General features: G+C 40.9%; 1 protein-coding gene across 2 annotated transcripts in view; it reads left to right on the top strand.

Moving 5' to 3' along the window:
- PIP4K2C (phosphatidylinositol-5-phosphate 4-kinase type 2 gamma) overlaps positions 1 to 14923 on the top strand; it is a 32523-nt gene that overhangs the window by 11543 nt on the left and 6057 nt on the right. For both annotated transcript variants that reach the window (XM_063293909.1, XM_063293910.1), the window contains exons 4-7: positions 381 to 524; positions 1783 to 1929; positions 6767 to 6805; positions 8611 to 8724. In XM_063293909.1, coding sequence (XP_063149979.1) covers positions 381 to 524; positions 1783 to 1929; positions 6767 to 6805; positions 8611 to 8724 — 444 coding nt within the window. The remainder of the gene's footprint in view (positions 1 to 380; positions 525 to 1782; positions 1930 to 6766; positions 6806 to 8610; positions 8725 to 14923) is intronic.

The raw sequence follows: 14923 nt of genomic DNA, 5'->3' as shown, positions 1-14923 counted from the left end.
TGATCCTTTGTTTTAGAAGCTGCCTGAGCACATGAGTACTTAGGGTTCCAACCAGGAAGAGATGGTGCTGTTTTCAATGTGACTAACATAACATGTTTCACAGTCCTTAGTCAAGCTTCTCACATTAGGGAGTGTATCCAGCTGGGTCAAAGACTCTTCATATCCTGCCCCACTGGGATATGAAGAGCTGCTCTAAAAAGTGTGCCCACTTGAAGGTGGCTGCTGAAAGAGCATTGCTAGAAGGAATGGAACGCTTTAGGAGAGGTCCTGAGACCTTGCTTAGGCAAAGCATTTTCTGCTGACCTGCACCTGGGAGATTCCCTTAAGTGATTTCCATAGTTCTCCTGTAAATTTCCTTGCCCATTCTTTCTTTTTTCCAGGTCTCCCTGACACGTAGTCCACCAACCTATGAGACCGAGGGTGGGGGGCGCTTTCTCCTGTCCTATGACAGGACAGTGGTCATAAAAGAGATAACCAGTGAAGATGTAGCTGATGTGCATAGCCTTCTGTCACATTATCACCAGGTAAGGCAAGTTGCAGGCACAGTGGCTTCGGGGGTGGGTGGGGGAGTTATAGCTTGGTGATAGATGCTTTGACTTGAATCCAAAGATCAGTTCACTGGAAGATACTTACAGAAGGAAAGTTCCCCTCTTCTCTGCTCTCCTCCTGCAATACAATATCTCACATTGTTAAGAAAGGCCTGACCCTCCAAAGAAGTGTCTAACAAGGGACAAGTAGCTGTGGGGGCAAGATGGTCAAGGTAAAAAGGTAAAGTCTGACTCCACAGGGCAAACGTTGGTCATTATCTTCTTCCAGGGTTTTTATTCCTGACTTCTTAGTCTGGGATTGGGATTTCCTGGTGGTTTCCTATCCAAATATTAACTAAACCCAACCCGGCCTAGCTTCAGATACAGGAGAGGGTAAGGGGCGCTTTTTGTGTGAATTTTCTTATTGATTTATCCTAGGGCTATATTGACAACATGCTTAGTTTTTGAGCTCAGCAGAATCAAATGTAAGTGTAAGCAACTGCAGATCTGTACATTTTTTTCCTGCTTTCCATGGAAGAGAAAATACTGAAGCCTAGTCACAGACTGCTGGGAATTCCTTGCTTATTCCTGAGATTTGAGCAGGAAGTGCCACTTGTGTTCTGGCTTTGCTTCGCAGCCTTGGGAGCAAGAAATGTATTTTTCAACAGAAAGCTGTGAAGCTGACATTCAGAAAAATAAAAAGATTAATGATAGTAAACGCGAAAGCGGTGTCCCCCCCAAAGGGTCAGACAAGACTTGGTGCTTGCACAGGGGACCTTTCACTTTCACCTTTTCACTCCCCTGAGAATAGAAACAGTGATTAGAAATTTAGTGTCCCCCACTAGGGGGTGCATTTGTCCTTTGGAGATTGTGGCCAGAGAGCGCTCTCTCCCCCCAGCCCCTCCATTAATGTCTGATTGCCCTCAAAGATGTGAGCTATGCATTTCCATCTTTCATACTTGTCTTTAAAATTTGAATCTGAAATTTGCAGGATAAAATCTTTTCGAATCTCTACTAGTTTATTATCTATTAATAATAATGTTTATTACTGCCTTTAATAGCACTGATTTACCAAGGGGCAGGAGTTCTGTCAGACATGGGTTTTATTCTGAGATCTGCAACCATTTCCTTTCTGAAAAGATCTCAGTACCATGCACAAGACTGCCTGACTCTTTGGCTGCCTCCACCAGTATTAGGCTCCTTGGGAGTTGGCACAATGATATTTTATAACACTTTTGTCACTGTTTTCTTTCAGTACATTGTGAAATGTCATGGGAGTACACTCTTGCCCCAGTTCTTGGGTATGTACCGGCTCAGTGTTGACAATGAGGACAGTTACATGCTGGTCATGAGGAACATGTTCAGCCACAGGCTCACCATACACCGAAAATATGATCTGAAGGTAATGGATGTTGGAGAAGAATGACTATGTGAATCAAGTCTCTGTCTCTATTTATTCCTCTCTTGCACGATGCTTATCTATGTATGGGGGTGTATGCGGAGGTAGTGTTACTTATGGCCTGGCTCAGCCACCCCGTTACACTGTTTTGAAACAGAACACTCAATCAGACAAATGGGCTGACTTGTTACAAGGAAGAAATGGGTTGTCAGGAGCTTCAGCTCATTCATCTGACTCAGCCCATATTCACTTCTGTGTTCCAAAGTTCCCAGTCATAGCTGTTCGACACAATGACACACGTAGCTTTAAGAAGATGTTGATTTCCAGATCTTGCTCTCTTGGGGAAGGGTGGAGGGAGAGATAATGATACATGTGTGATGACATCAGACAACTGCAGCAACTTGTGTACTTGTAATAGACATTGGAATACGTATGTTATGGCATTTGCATGGCAACATCCTCATGCTCGTGATGTTCTGGCATCATTGCAGTATGGTGTGGATGCCACTGCCTCCTTAGCATGCCCTTCTCTCCCTTTGGGAGGGGAAGGTGCTGAGCCAAGGGAACAGGACATAATTGATTTGGGAAACTTCACAACACAAAGTAAAGTTTTGGTATCCAATCATCTTAGCTTGTAATAGTCAAATTTCTCAGGCATCCTGATTATTCCATCCATAAAAAGAATCATCATCATACAGGAGTAAAGAAGGTAAAGGGCATCTTCATGCTATTATTTAAAGAGCAGTGTTTATAAAAATGGTGCTTTAACTGTCAGTGTCTTAAAATGGTTTTGTCTCACAAATTGGCCAGCAAGCAGTATTTCCATTTGCTATGAGACAAGGGTGCCCATGGGGTCGTTATTCAACAGTAAAGCCTCATGCTGTCTATGTATGTAAGCTATTACATGTTTGATATATGGCTCTGATCAGGCTTCTGCCCACCTAACCACTGTCAGCTCCCAAAGATCTGGTTTTAAGCTAAAGGCTTCACAGAACTAGCTGCTGGCACTATGTTCAGCCCCCTCTGCCCTTATCCATAACTGAAAGGACATCTGATAGCATGTCTACTTGGAAGGAAGCACCATGAAGTTCAGCAAGGTTTTATTCCTGGGTGAGTGAATGTGGGATTGCAGACTGGGTTGTGTTTAACTCATTCCATGTATCTTCTTCCACTGCCTGCCTTCCTCATCATCCAGCCTCTGTGTCTAAATTTAGATAATAAGCTCTTTAGGGCAAGGACTGTCTTTTGCTTATGTAGCTCTCTTAACGCATCACGGACTCTGATGGCCCCTTCCAAGGAGTAGATCACAATAAGTAGATCTGTTTCCAAGGCAAAATCCTTTGGGACTCACCTCCCCTGTCCCCCCAGTCACTACCCAATTTGTCATTTCTAAGGTCAATGAGTCCTTAGTCTAAGGCAAGCAGAGCGTTCCCTTTGAGCTTTCTCCAGTCATTTCTGTCACAGCTGAGTTAGTGTATTTCTGAGGAGAGATCTAGTTCTGATCTGATAGCTGGCCACTAGAGAAAATCCATTCTGTTTCCTGGCAGTTGGTTAAATGTTGATTGTTGCTGTATTCACATTTTACATGTAAGGCAGCCTTCCTTGGGGGCTTGTCCTGCAGAGCTACAGCTGGAGTGGGATTTTGGCTGATGATTAACCAAAGTGATAGAGGCATTCTCTGTGAAGCCTCTGCTTCATTTCCTATTCCTTGTCCCAAAGCCTGGTAGGCAGCATATAGTAGATGGCTCTGGCTGCCAAGTCCTCCTTCCCCATCTCCTGCCTCAGGATTGCAATGCAAGGGCCCCTTCTTTCCTTGGGGAATTCATTCAGTAGATGAATGGTTTCAAATGCAAGGTCACTACTTAGTGCTGAAAAGCTAAGCTGGGAAAATGAGATGGATCATGTCCACTCCTCTGCCTTCAGCCTGGCTACACATCATTAAATGCTGACCTAAAGCAAGTTCTCCCATGGCAAGGTTATATGGATAATTTACAGCAGTGTTTGCATTCACAAGTGTTTTAGGCAACTCTGTGAGGAGGGGGCGGGGGCTAGAAACTGCACTGCAACAAGGGCTGTGGCCCAAAATGCAGCTGGAGAATCATTGTTAGTACACGTATTATAAATATAAAGGATGCAGATAAAATAATTTGGAGAGGCTGTTAATGTATTTCATGATATATATAATAGTGCAGTGATTTATATAATAGTGCAGTGATTATGCTTAATGTGCTACTTACCCTGAAATTAATGCAAGTCCAAAAAGTCAGTCAGTCTGAGAAGGATGAATGGGCAGAAAGAATATGCAGTGTGAGTGAGCTGAGTGTGGGAGATTTGGGCTGCTTTCCATTTATGTGTTTTTAATACTTGACCTCTTCCTGCATCAAAATTATCCCTGGCTTCACAAGGGATGGAGTTTTCCTTTTTAATGAAATTTGGGTCTCTAATAAAAGCCTAACAGCCTCAAGCGATACCTTTCCTTGCTTTAGATGCTCACGGTTGCCAGTATCTTTATATCTCTTCAGAAGGTTAGCATACCTCCCTGGGAAGCTTTGGGGCAGGGAGCTAGATGTAATTTGTTGGATCATTTCTCTGTCTGATGCCAAGAGGTACTGCAATTACTTTGCAGAATATAGAAGCAGTATAGTCGCTGCTCAGAAGGCTACATAAAAAAGTAATAAGGTCAATAGAAAGGCAGGGCAAATTAGCACTGCAAAAAGGAGAGACTGTGGGTGGGTGTAGGAAAGGCCCTGCAGGTGTAGAAATTAACAAAGGCAGTAGTGACAGGGACGCTAAGGGGAGTATCTTGACAGAAGGTTAGAGAGGGAAAAAGCAAGCAAGGAGACTCAGAGCAGATGGTCCGGGGGCTTCTCAGTTGGTGTTGATAAGGTTATTCCACATTCAGAGAAATCTCAAGTGTGGTCTGTCAAGAGGCCTTTTTTTTAGAGAAGGCACCAAGTTTGATGTAAATCCAGACTCACGGTGGTATGACATTAGCACGTTGAATGTCTGACAGTGCAGTTTCCCTTCTGATTGCTGAAATCTTTAAAAAAAATAATAGTAAAAAACAATCCACATCAAGATTTTAGAACTCAGTGGTGAGATGTAAGGTTAGGGTTAGATTCATATGTTGACTTCATCAAGAGCCTCTGGATAGCTTTGATTAAGTCATGTTTTCCCAGTTTCTTCTCTCCCTTCCATTAAGTAAAAAAAAAATGCTTACCACATATGTTCCAAATGAATAAAGGATGTGATTAATTTGTATAGTGAAAGTGTTACACAGTGTGCCATCTTTGCTTTTTATGCTGCAACCCTGCCATTTCAGATCTGCTGATATGGAAATATGCAAACCAATGTGTTCAGGAAATGGTTGAAAACTTTTGCCCATTCAGTATTACTCTTTTATTATCTGTCATGCTAGGGACAGGTTTGGTGCGAATTCGTAATAGCCCTGCTGTCAAAAATGGTGTTAAAAGTCTCTCTCTATATGCATATTTTGCTGGATGTCAAGGAGTGACTGGTCAACTGTGGAGCCGCTATAACGACCCATTATGCTAGGGAATGTGTGGGGACTTGAAGGAATGACTTCATATACTGGGGTGGGGGCACGAGGGGGTGCGCGCGCGCGCACACACACACACACACACACCCTGCAGGCACAATATAAAACCACTATGCAAAGCACCATAAAGGTTTTGGAGAGATCTTCCCCCTCCAACCATCCAGCAGGGAATAACAGCCAATAGCCCTGAAGTGTAAGGATGAGATAAATGCAAGATGCAGGTAGAAGAGGTTATAGAAAGGTGAGAGATTTCCCTACCAGTTTACACCTAAAATGATAGTATTATCATGTTGTTCATGATAATCCTTCTAATTGATCAAGACATGGTTGTGATTAATTTACTTAACCAATATATGCCACACTATGGTGGTCTTTGGGTTTTTTTAAAAATAAGTTTTATTAAAAGTTTTATAAAGAAGATAAAAACTAACACAAACTAATAGAGAGTAAAAAGAATAAAGAAAAAAAGAAAAAGTGCAGAAAGAGAAAAGAAAAAGAAATAGAAAGGAGCTTCCAATTTCCTTTGCAGCTAATATAAGCACAATTACAAAATTATCTCTTTCTCCATGATTACAAAAACTCACTTTTTTCTATTATCCAATTTTTTTCTAATCATCAGAACCACAAGTCTTGAGTGCATGTTTTTTCCGTTTCATGCAAAAAGTCAATAAGGGGTTTCTAGTCAGTCATAAATGTAGATATTGTTTTTTCTCTGATCAAAGAAGTGAGTTTAGCCATCTCCACAGTTCCACCATCTTCACCAGCCTTTCCTCTATTGCGGGTAGTGTCGAACCTTGCCGTTTTTGAGCATATAATAGCCTCGCTGAAGTTGTCATATACAAAAACAAAGTTCCATGACTTTTTTCTAGTTGCCTGTCCTTTAGTCCCCAAAGGAAAGTCTCTGGACTCAGTTGTGCTTTAATCTTTAAAATCTTTTAAATTAATATGTGTATGTGTCCAAAATTTTGGGGGTTTTTTACACGTCCACCAAACATAAAATGTCCCTTCATGTTGTTCACATTTTTAGCAAAGATTTGAACTACCTTTATACATTCTAGACAATTTCTCTGGTGACAAATATACTATGGCAGTCCTTTGGAGGGTTTAACTATTAACCTTCCATTGAGATTGGAAACTTTCTGATGTCCCTTTTCCCTCCCATTTTCTAATAATCCTGAGTTTTATTTACACTTTGATTTGAAAGGTGCTCAGAAAAGACACATTTGTAAATCTAATCCCATGTTTTCTAGACCATAATCTTTATGTTCTTGCCTTTTTTAGGGTTCCCTGATATCCCGGGAAGCCAGTGATAAAGAGAAGGTAATTGGTGATTTTGGCTGCATTTTCATCTTAACCTGACAGGGGTTGATTTTGGTTTGTTGACACAACCCAACGTGGCATTATAGCTTCTTCTGTACAAAGGCAATACAGGTTAGGTGTAAACTTTATTAATTGTTTTTATTGCATAAACCACAATTAGCTGAATTCATGCCCAAAACTAAGCCAGAAGTGGACTGTCTGTCTGTCTCTTTCTTTCTCTCTCTCACAACTCCCGGAGGGCTTCTGATATCCTGGAATCAACACCGAGTAGAAAAATGGCCAATTTCAGTGGCATGGTTTTTGCTTAATTTTAAGTTGAAAAGTGGGGAGGGTTGATTTAAAGGTGGTCATGCAGAGCACAAAGCCTCTGAAAAAAAATTAAAAAGCTCTCATTTCCATCTGTAACCTCCTCCCTTTGAGCAAAAATGGGCTGTTATTTTTTTTTGCCTTTGCTCCTAGTGATGTCATTGTGTCACTGGAAGGCCTCTAGAACCTCATGGCAGGTCAAGAAGCTGAGCTGTAGATCCCTGATCCAGAAGGAGTCACCCATATTAATAGGATTCGCACAACCTAATAAAAGAAAATAGCAATCCCTACAAAACAGAAAATCCCAACTCTGTCTGCTTTGCATCATTACCCTGCCCCCTAGTATTTTCAGTCCCTTCTTTTTAGCCCTCAGCTAACCCTCTCAGCTTAAAGTCAGCTTTCTTTTTTTAAACACACACAATCACACACAGAATTTTTCTTAAAAAAATAGAGGCCTCTACATAGTAGCATGGCACTCTGGATTGTATTGGGCTAAATGGCCCACTTCTTGGCTTGAACACTATAATTGCTGGGATAGGGAAGGAGTGGAGAACATGGTGGTTTAAAAGACGAGTAAACATGACTGCCTCAAGGTTTTTCTGGAATGAATTGACAGAATGTAATGTTTTGTATTGACTCTAAATTACAGGGTGTCAGGAGCGTGCCAGAATATCCCACGTGGGATCTTTGCATTTTTAGTTTTTAAAAGGAATCAGGCAACATAAAATAGCCTGAGATTCTGGAGAGCCATCGCTCAGAGTGGCAGTACTGGATTGGACAGACCAATAGTCTGCTTCCCATATTTAAAAAAATGGGTTCCCCAATATACCTTCTGGCTATTATAACTCACTCTGTGTGTGTGTGTGTGTGTGTGTGTGTGTGTGTGTGCATGTGTAGTTTTAAGGTACTGTTTTAATAACTTGAGTGCAACTCTGGTATTATGGGAGCATAGAAAAATGTGATACTGGGCATGAAATTCTATACTTCCTGGGAATTATTTTAAGAGCATTCTCAAAATAGGTTAAGAATGACTTTTTTATGTTCCTCAAAGGGACGGTTGAAAGGTATATGCTCCCTAATTAGTTTAACTCTGCTATTAGTGAGAACAGAACAAAATTTTTCTTCTCTTTTCTGAGGGTATTTAAAATATTTTTATCTCACCTTACAGTTACATAGTTTGCACTACTTGCATTAATTTATAATTGCCTTTTTTTTTGTCCCACCTTTTCTCCAAGGAATGATACTAAGTTATCATCAGTTTAAAAATACATTAAAACCATAATACAAAACTACATTGTATATCTGGGGAAGACACAATCCATAAAGTGAAAATCTTTGTTTTATATTACATGTACACATGAAATCTAGCTTTATTTTTAGATTTTTTTGCCCCTTTTTATTGTTTCTGGTTCTACCATCCAACTCTGGATTCAGCAAGTTTCAGCTGAACTTTGACTTGTTTCCTGTGCCTCCTTTTCATGCACAGCCCTCTTTTCCAGGGCAAGGAACTACCAACTCTGAAGGACATGGATTTTCTAAACATGAACCAGAAAGTGTATATCAGTGAAGAGGCCAAGAAAGACTTCATGGAAAAGTTGAAGCGAGATGTGGAGGTACTGTAGCTCCCTCAACCTGATCTAATATAGCAAGAGGGTGGTTCTGGGTCAGTAGTCTAATGGGGCAAGCTGTGGATGCCAAAGAGAGGCTTTTAAAGATGGCAATCTTGCATGGTTCAGAGAAGGTGTTACTGATGGTAATCCACCCTGCTGTTCTGATTCCCAAGAGTTGTGTCTTGATACTGTTTAAGGCCAAAAGTTACCATTCTCTCTCTTGTATCCTCCAGCAAGTCAACCCCTGCAACCTTGCTCCCTATCCCTAAATAGCATCTAATGTTGTGCTGGTGGTATGGGAGCAGCTGCAGCATTCCTGACCTAGAAGTACCTAGGGCTTCTGGGAAAATACAGTTTCTTCCCCGGCCAGCATTCCTCCTCTGAATTTGAGGCTGGAAAAGCCGTGGTACTGGAATGTCATCTGTATGGCACAAGGAATGATATCACAATGGCTCCTACACCACTGGCTGAATATGAGTCCGTTCTTCTTAAACAGCTTTGCTATTGCTGCTACTATGCCCTGTCTTCCTGTTTCTACCCTGCATTTCAGGCTACTTTATTGCTTCCTTCCACTTTTCTCATGCCTGAGCCATTGCAATTGCCATCTCCTTATTGCAAGTTCCCTTGAATGGATTTGACTGACTTTATGTACAGCTCCTCATAGCTGCTAGTCTGCTCCTTTAAAGCTATCAGGCCACCCAGTAGTCTTAATATAAACAGGAAATGTCCTTTAAAAGGAGAGAACAGTATCTTCAGTGCAATTATTGCTAGGTAGATCCTTTGCTGACAAGTCATTGAGTTTCAGGCTTGGGAATAGTAAAGAGCCAGTAAGGACATCCTCAGACTGAGGATTTCATGAAAAATTGTGTAGTTTGAGAGTATCAGTTCTTGCTCCTGAAGAACCAAAACCTGTTCCTAAGCGGGCTTGGTTATCCCTGAACTTCAATCAGTTGAGCAGATTTGTGTTCTAAGGCTCCAGGTTGGCTCTGGAAGGCAATGGGATGGGGCTTTTTGCCAAGTCCAGCAAAGGGCCTTCAGTAGCTATACTCATTTTGTTCCAGGCACCCCTTAAGGTCATTGATAAAGTATAATATATGATGAGCCTTCCTTTGAGTATTTTTTTCCCAATATTATTTGCATATGGCAAAAGGCATTGGTTCCAAGAGTACTTCTGGAGTGATACAGCATTCCTATCTCAGGAGGATAACATAGCAGCAGAACACCTTTTTCCCCTCTTTCATAAGCTAATTTGGGAATTTTTGAAGGCTGCCTTCTAGCTTCTGAATTTTCTAGTCACCTAAAGTAAGATGGAGATTACATCAGCCCTGTCAGAGACGACATGTTAGAGAAGGCTGCTATAGAGTATGTGTAGATATGGTTGATTTGAATGATGGGATACAGTATAATCGTGTTGAGGATCTGGGAGGCCAGTTATGTGTGTATAATGTTTATTGGCTGGCATTTGTGTAGTCATAAAGGCACATCCACTTTTTTCACTAGAATTGTTTTTCAACTTAAAAAATAAGCACTGTGTGATGTAATTTCATAAATGCACAGGAAGTGTTTTAAATAAAATAAAATACTGAAAAGGAGAGAGGTGATTCTAAACATTAAACTGGCACCAGATTAGTGGCAAGAAGGGATGTTTCCATGGCAGGAGGAAGAAAAGTGTAAGCTCCTCATGACAATTAAATTTCATACCAACTGTTAAGTACTCAGGTATTTGTTCATTTTTTTTCTTATCTCTATTTCCTTGTTTTGCTTTTTATTTTATTCTTTTCGGGCTTCAGATAGGGTAGTTGTGAATGTTTGTACTGTATTTATAATTTTGAGGGACAAATTCTGTTGTGACAGAACTGAGGTTCAGCTATCTGGTTGAAGTCTCAGACCCCTGTTTTCTGAACTGCTGGTCAACGCTTGCACCTCATTTGCCATAATGAGGTGAGAATTGAGGTTAACTTCCAGCACTGGAAAAATTTGCTCAGAGCTAGTATCTTGTCAGCTATTATATTTCCTTGGGGATTGAATCTGCAGAATTTAAACTACTTCTGCAGTGTGAGATTCTCCCTATTGGCCTTAATGACTGCTAATAGCATGTGATGGGGGGGGGGGCTGCAGATGCTCACTGTCTCAATTGTTAACCTTATATACCATGCAGTCTTTCCCCTACATCAGCTCTGTTTCTCTCAAACATTCCAGTTCTTCTTGCACCAAGTAGTTTTACTGCTGACCCAGATCAGGGAACTGGTAGGCCAAGGGCTTCTTGAGTTTAAAAAACTTGACACTTTGGGTATGACAATGGAAGTCACCTGGTGTCAGCCCCTGGGAACAAGCAGGCTGAAACTCTCTGCTGATATTCTCTGTGGAAGCCTCTGCTTGTCCTGCAGCCTCATGAACAAAACATTGAATTCTTCCAATGGAGTTGGCCAAATGAGGACAGGTCTTGTTTCTGTATTATGTTTCTCTTAATACTTGCTCTCTAGTTCTCCACACAAGGTGAGGTTAGGATTTTTCACTGCTTTCTGGATAGGTGAGTTCAGAAGGGTTGTGCTTAAATTGTACTTCGACCACCAATACCCATCAATCTCCTGAACGTGATGGCTCCAGCTGCAGATATATTGAGGCTGTACTGCTCAGAAAGCTCAGCTAGTGTGGCCATTATCTGGGACCCCTGGCTGTTCTAGTCACAGCACATCAGAAGAAAACCAGATTGAGAAAGCTGCACTTCATGATTTCTCAGTATCCCCTCTACAATATAATATTAGCAGTAATTTTATTTTATGATGTCTTGTTTATCTATTTAATAGCTTGGCTTTTACTCCCAGAAACCCTTGGTAATACATATGGGGCTTCTCTCTCCCTTCTTTGCTGCCCACCCAAATGCTTCTGTGAGATATTAGTGACTGCTTCACAATGCCTTAGTGAGCTTTATGGCTAAGTGGGGATTTGAACCTGCGTCTCTTCTGCCCCTAGTTCCGTACCCTTAACCACAACTCCACGCTTGCTTTCAGTCTGGCAGCCTTGTTATAAAAATGACTGATGTAATATAATGTGGAATTCTTGGGAGAGTTGAAAATATGCTTTTAGTGATAAGCTTTTCTTTCCCTGGCGGCTGTAGAGAAAGAAGAGGCGGAATGGAGTAAACTCTCTGTTCTGTTCATTAATTAGGATGCTTAATGTTTTTATCCTGCAGGAGGAAAAGGCTGTTAAGATATGCTTACAGTTCCATGAGATAGGTAGACTGAGATGTGAGGATGATTGATCTAAAGAGGTTTAATGATCTAAAGGAGGAAGGGGACTTAAATCCTGTGAAGAGAGATTGAAAGAAAGTGGGGGGGGTGGAATTGAGTGGGGGATAGGATGGTAATCTTCAAATACCTGAATGGATGCCACACAGGAGGAGGCCAGGATTGGTCTCCACTGTTTAAGAATGCAGGACATAGAGTGATGGGTTTAACTTGCAAACAACAATAAAGCTTAATATACCAACAATTCCAAAGTAGAGCTGATTACCCAAGGAGGGGATGAGCTCCCTTTTACTGGGCTTGCTCAAGTAGAGACTGGACAGCCATTTGTTGGGGTTGCTTCAATTTAGAATCCTGCACTTTGCATAGGGTTGGATTTGATGGGTTTAAACGTCTTTCCCACTCTGATTCTTTGTCACTGTGACTGCTTAGTATCCTGGCTGAAAACATGAACTGTGAGCTGAGAAGTTGCTAGTTAAAAATTCCAGGTTTTGAACTGGTGCCTTTCCTGAGGTTATTCTAGAGGTTTTTAGCCTTAGCCTCACATCTATAATACAAGAGTTAACTAATTCATGCTGGCGTTGTATGGAATATTGAATTATAATTTAGTAATAATTGTATGGAATTACACAGATGCTTTGAACAAGTGAAAGCAAGTAAATGCAAAGTATTTGCTTGTGGAGGAATCTTCTGTGCTTTAGTTTCTCTTGGAAGACTGTTTTATGTCTTTGAAAAATGGAAGCAAAATGTTCGCAAAAAAAGCAGCCTTTGGTTCCTGAAGCCAGGCTGATCTAATATCTATCCAATTTCTGAGTTTCAGATAGTTCTCCTACTTCTTCTCATTGCCAATTGTGTTGCTTTTGCATGACTTTTGCAACTGCCATTGTGCCAATACCCTTGAGAGTGGTTGGGCTAGTTTTTTTCTGACTCCACTGGATGGGGAAGAAAAGGCTTGTTTACAAAAGATTCATCATTCTAGTTATAGAAAAGGGTTCACGTCTGGGAATTAAAACTGGATACGTTCCATTTGGAAAGTAGGCCCACTGCTTTGAACAGCCAAAGCAATTAATCATGGGGACAGGATGCCAAAGGGGGAGTTTGCCCCCCTCATCCAACACATGCCATCTTCAGATTAAAACTGGGCTCCCTTTCAAAGGCAAGAAAAACTGCCTTTATGCTTGGTTGGATTCAGGGTAAATGCAGTCTTCTGATTTTGCTGTCACAACTGCTAGATGAATTTATACATACAGTACATGATAGCTTGATTGTTGAACTTTTAACATGACTTAGTATAGTGGCTTATGGTGTATTTAACAGTTAAGATGCCAAGTTAATAACCAGATTACCTCCTGGTGATTTTGGAGCTTTGGAGGAAATTGGTTTTGTAACCAGGTTACTTCAAAACGTGATAAGAGAAGGAAAATAACTGATACATTCTTGAAATGCTTTCTGTATTCAAAGAAATTGGGTGTGCTTTAACCGCGGTTCGTTATATGAATTACAGTGCCAGACATGTGAAGTCATAAATCATGGTATTCAAACTGCAAGGGCTAGGTGTGCAAAGCAGATTGCACTAATCCACATTATGGCCTAGTCCAGAATAGGAAGCTAATTTGAGTTGTCTTAGATTGAAGAATGGGTTTTTACAACACTGGAGAGCAAAAGCCCTGGGTCTAATCTCTGGGATGCTGCAGTAGCAAGCTGGTTTGGATGAGATTTTATTCAAGTCCAGGTTCCTGCTTGCCCACAAAGTTTGCAGGGAAGCCTCAGGCAAGCCAATAATACCGTCTGCCCAGATATATTGGATCCAGCTGGGGTTTCTAATATTGTATGATGTCCTTGATGTTAATATGCCCGTGGACATCTCTCCTGTAGCCCATTCTACTTAAAAAAACAAAAACAATTCCTAAAGATTATTTTAAGTTTAAGTAGATTTTTTAAAGGAAACTAATATGGTGCAAAGAACCAATGTCCAAAATAATTTTTATTTCCCCAAATAATCTTGGATTCCACATACATTCCTGGGGTATTGTTAGAGAATAAACATGGGGTATATAAATATGGGGTGCAGCCCAGTGCGTTTGTAAATTTGCCCACCTGCCTAGGAAAAAGTAAAGTGAAGGTTGATAGTGAGCACAGAACAGGGTTACCAGTTTGCCAGTAAATTGGGTGTTTGTGACTATACACCCCTTCCCCCCAAGTAGCCATTTTGAGCAAGTGAATGGTGAGTTTCACGGGGTACCCGAAACATACTGTCAAAATTAATGAAAGCTTCTCTTATTCCCAGTCAGGCATGACCAGGACAGGACTGGTATCCAGCTTTATTTGGATGGCCCCAGTTTGGAGGAGGCCTACCTTTAAAGTTTATTTTGAGACTATAGCCTCAAAATATTTCAGGCTTCTTTTGAGCTAAACTAACTACAGCTTACCTCTAAAATAGTGGTAGCCTGACTGATGAAACTGATACGCCTCCAACAGTAGGAGCGTAGTTTTAATGCAGGCTTGTTGAAAAGCACACATTGTCCATACAGCTAAAAGCAGTACAGTATATAACTTTTTGGACCTGGGGACTTCTCTATGGTATTTTAGTCTGATCTTTTCCAATCATGTAGATCATAAAGTGGCATCCAATTAAGCATGAATTATCTAAGGATAAAATATGTATTACATTTTTGAACCTGCCATCAGCAAAACCCCCTAAGTGCTTGTGTATACATATTAAGAACAATTGTGATAGAAAAGCAGATAAGCTCTCACTAAAACCAGTTGTTCCATTAAAAAAGTTATCAAAAAGACAGTAATATTGATGCCAGGTAAACATCTCTGTGGAGGGTGTTCCAAAAACAGGGCATCATTATAAAAAAGATACATCTTTTCTATCTTTTTGCCTATTGTGCTGAGGAGTCTGGGAAGGCACCTCTGATAAAGACTTGTCTTTGAGTAGAAAAATATGGGAG

This window comes from Candoia aspera, chromosome 2 (assembly GCF_035149785.1).
Source record: "Candoia aspera isolate rCanAsp1 chromosome 2, rCanAsp1.hap2, whole genome shotgun sequence".
Lineage (NCBI taxonomy): Eukaryota > Metazoa > Chordata > Lepidosauria > Squamata > Boidae > Candoia > Candoia aspera.
Note: the sequence above shows the minus strand (reverse complement) of the source record. Positions and strands in the feature narration are given on the sequence as shown.